This window comes from Mandrillus leucophaeus, unplaced genomic scaffold (assembly GCF_000951045.1).
Source record: "Mandrillus leucophaeus isolate KB7577 unplaced genomic scaffold, Mleu.le_1.0 Scaffold1157, whole genome shotgun sequence".
Lineage (NCBI taxonomy): Eukaryota > Metazoa > Chordata > Mammalia > Primates > Cercopithecidae > Mandrillus > Mandrillus leucophaeus.
Window position 1 is genome coordinate 200,038 of NW_012099843.1, and position 1,150 is coordinate 201,187.

At 35.4% G+C, this 1,150-nt stretch overlaps 1 protein-coding gene across 1 annotated transcript in view; it reads right to left on the minus strand.

Moving 5' to 3' along the window:
- MUT (methylmalonyl CoA mutase) overlaps positions 1-1,150 on the minus strand; it is a 48,895-nt gene that overhangs the window by 31,930 nt on the left and 15,815 nt on the right. Inside the window, exon 5 of the mRNA XM_011998338.1 lies at positions 109-280. Within this exon, the coding sequence (XP_011853728.1) occupies positions 109-280 (172 nt within the window). The remainder of the gene's footprint in view (positions 1-108; positions 281-1,150) is intronic.

The following is a 1,150-nucleotide window of genomic DNA, read 5'->3' on the forward strand; positions in this document are numbered from 1 at the left end:
TATTAACAGATAGCTTCTTAAATCTATTTCCTGCTTGTGCCATATTGCTCAGAAAATATATATATAAAAGACTTTATTAAAATTCTACATTTTGAATTATATACACACCTGCTCAGTAAGTGACCATCCGGATGTCTGACAATGTGCTCTTAGAAGAAGAGATTTTGAACTTTTAGGCTGAAACATTTTCTCTATTAAGTGAGCCCAGAGTCTTCTACCAGCTCTCATCTTTGCTATTTCCATATAGAAATTCATTCCAATTCCCCAGAAGAAAGACAACCTAAAATAGTAATGCTAGGTCCAGAATTTAATTAAACTTAACAATATAGAACAGAAAAAAAAAACTAATTGCATCACACACTAGAAAATCAAGGTCTATATTTTAATTTCAAACAACTTAATTTGAATTAAGATCAGTACATGTATATTTACGTAACTTTAAACCTAACATAAAATTACAGTTTTATGCATGTGGAAGAAATTTTGTTTCAGGTAAGAATTATTCACTTTGTAATTGGTTTTCTTTATGAAAGAATCTCTTCTTGTGTCCTTCATTAAAGAAAGATTCAATTTCTTAAAAAAATATATTTTAGGAATACTCAATATGTAAGATAGGAGTCACTTATGAATGAAATAAAACAGCAAATCTGCTTTGTTTAAATAGTCAGAAAGTGTTTTGTAAAAGAATGATTGTGCATTTGGTCTAGGCATATACTTCTCCTTCACCTCTCCCTTTTATCTCATATTCTGTGCTGATTTAAACATTTAGGTTACTTGCCTGTCTCTAAAGGCACAAAGCTGGCAAATCCACTCCTGATACATTTTTGGAAGAAGTTGATTTTTTGAGACAGAGTCTTGTTCTATTGCCCAGGCTGGAGTGCAATGAAGCACTGTCAGGTCACTGCAACCTCCACTTCCCAGGTTCAAGCGATTCTTGTGCCTCACCCTCCCAAGTAGCTGGAATTACAGACAAGCACCACCATGCCCAGCTAACTTTTGTATTTTTAATAGAGACCAGGTTTTGCCATGTTGGCTAGACTGGTCTTGAATTCCTGGCTTCATGTGATCTGCCCACCTCGGTCATCCGAAGCACTGGGATTGCAGGCATGAGCCACCACACCCAGCCTTGAAAGAAGTTCTTAACACAGCA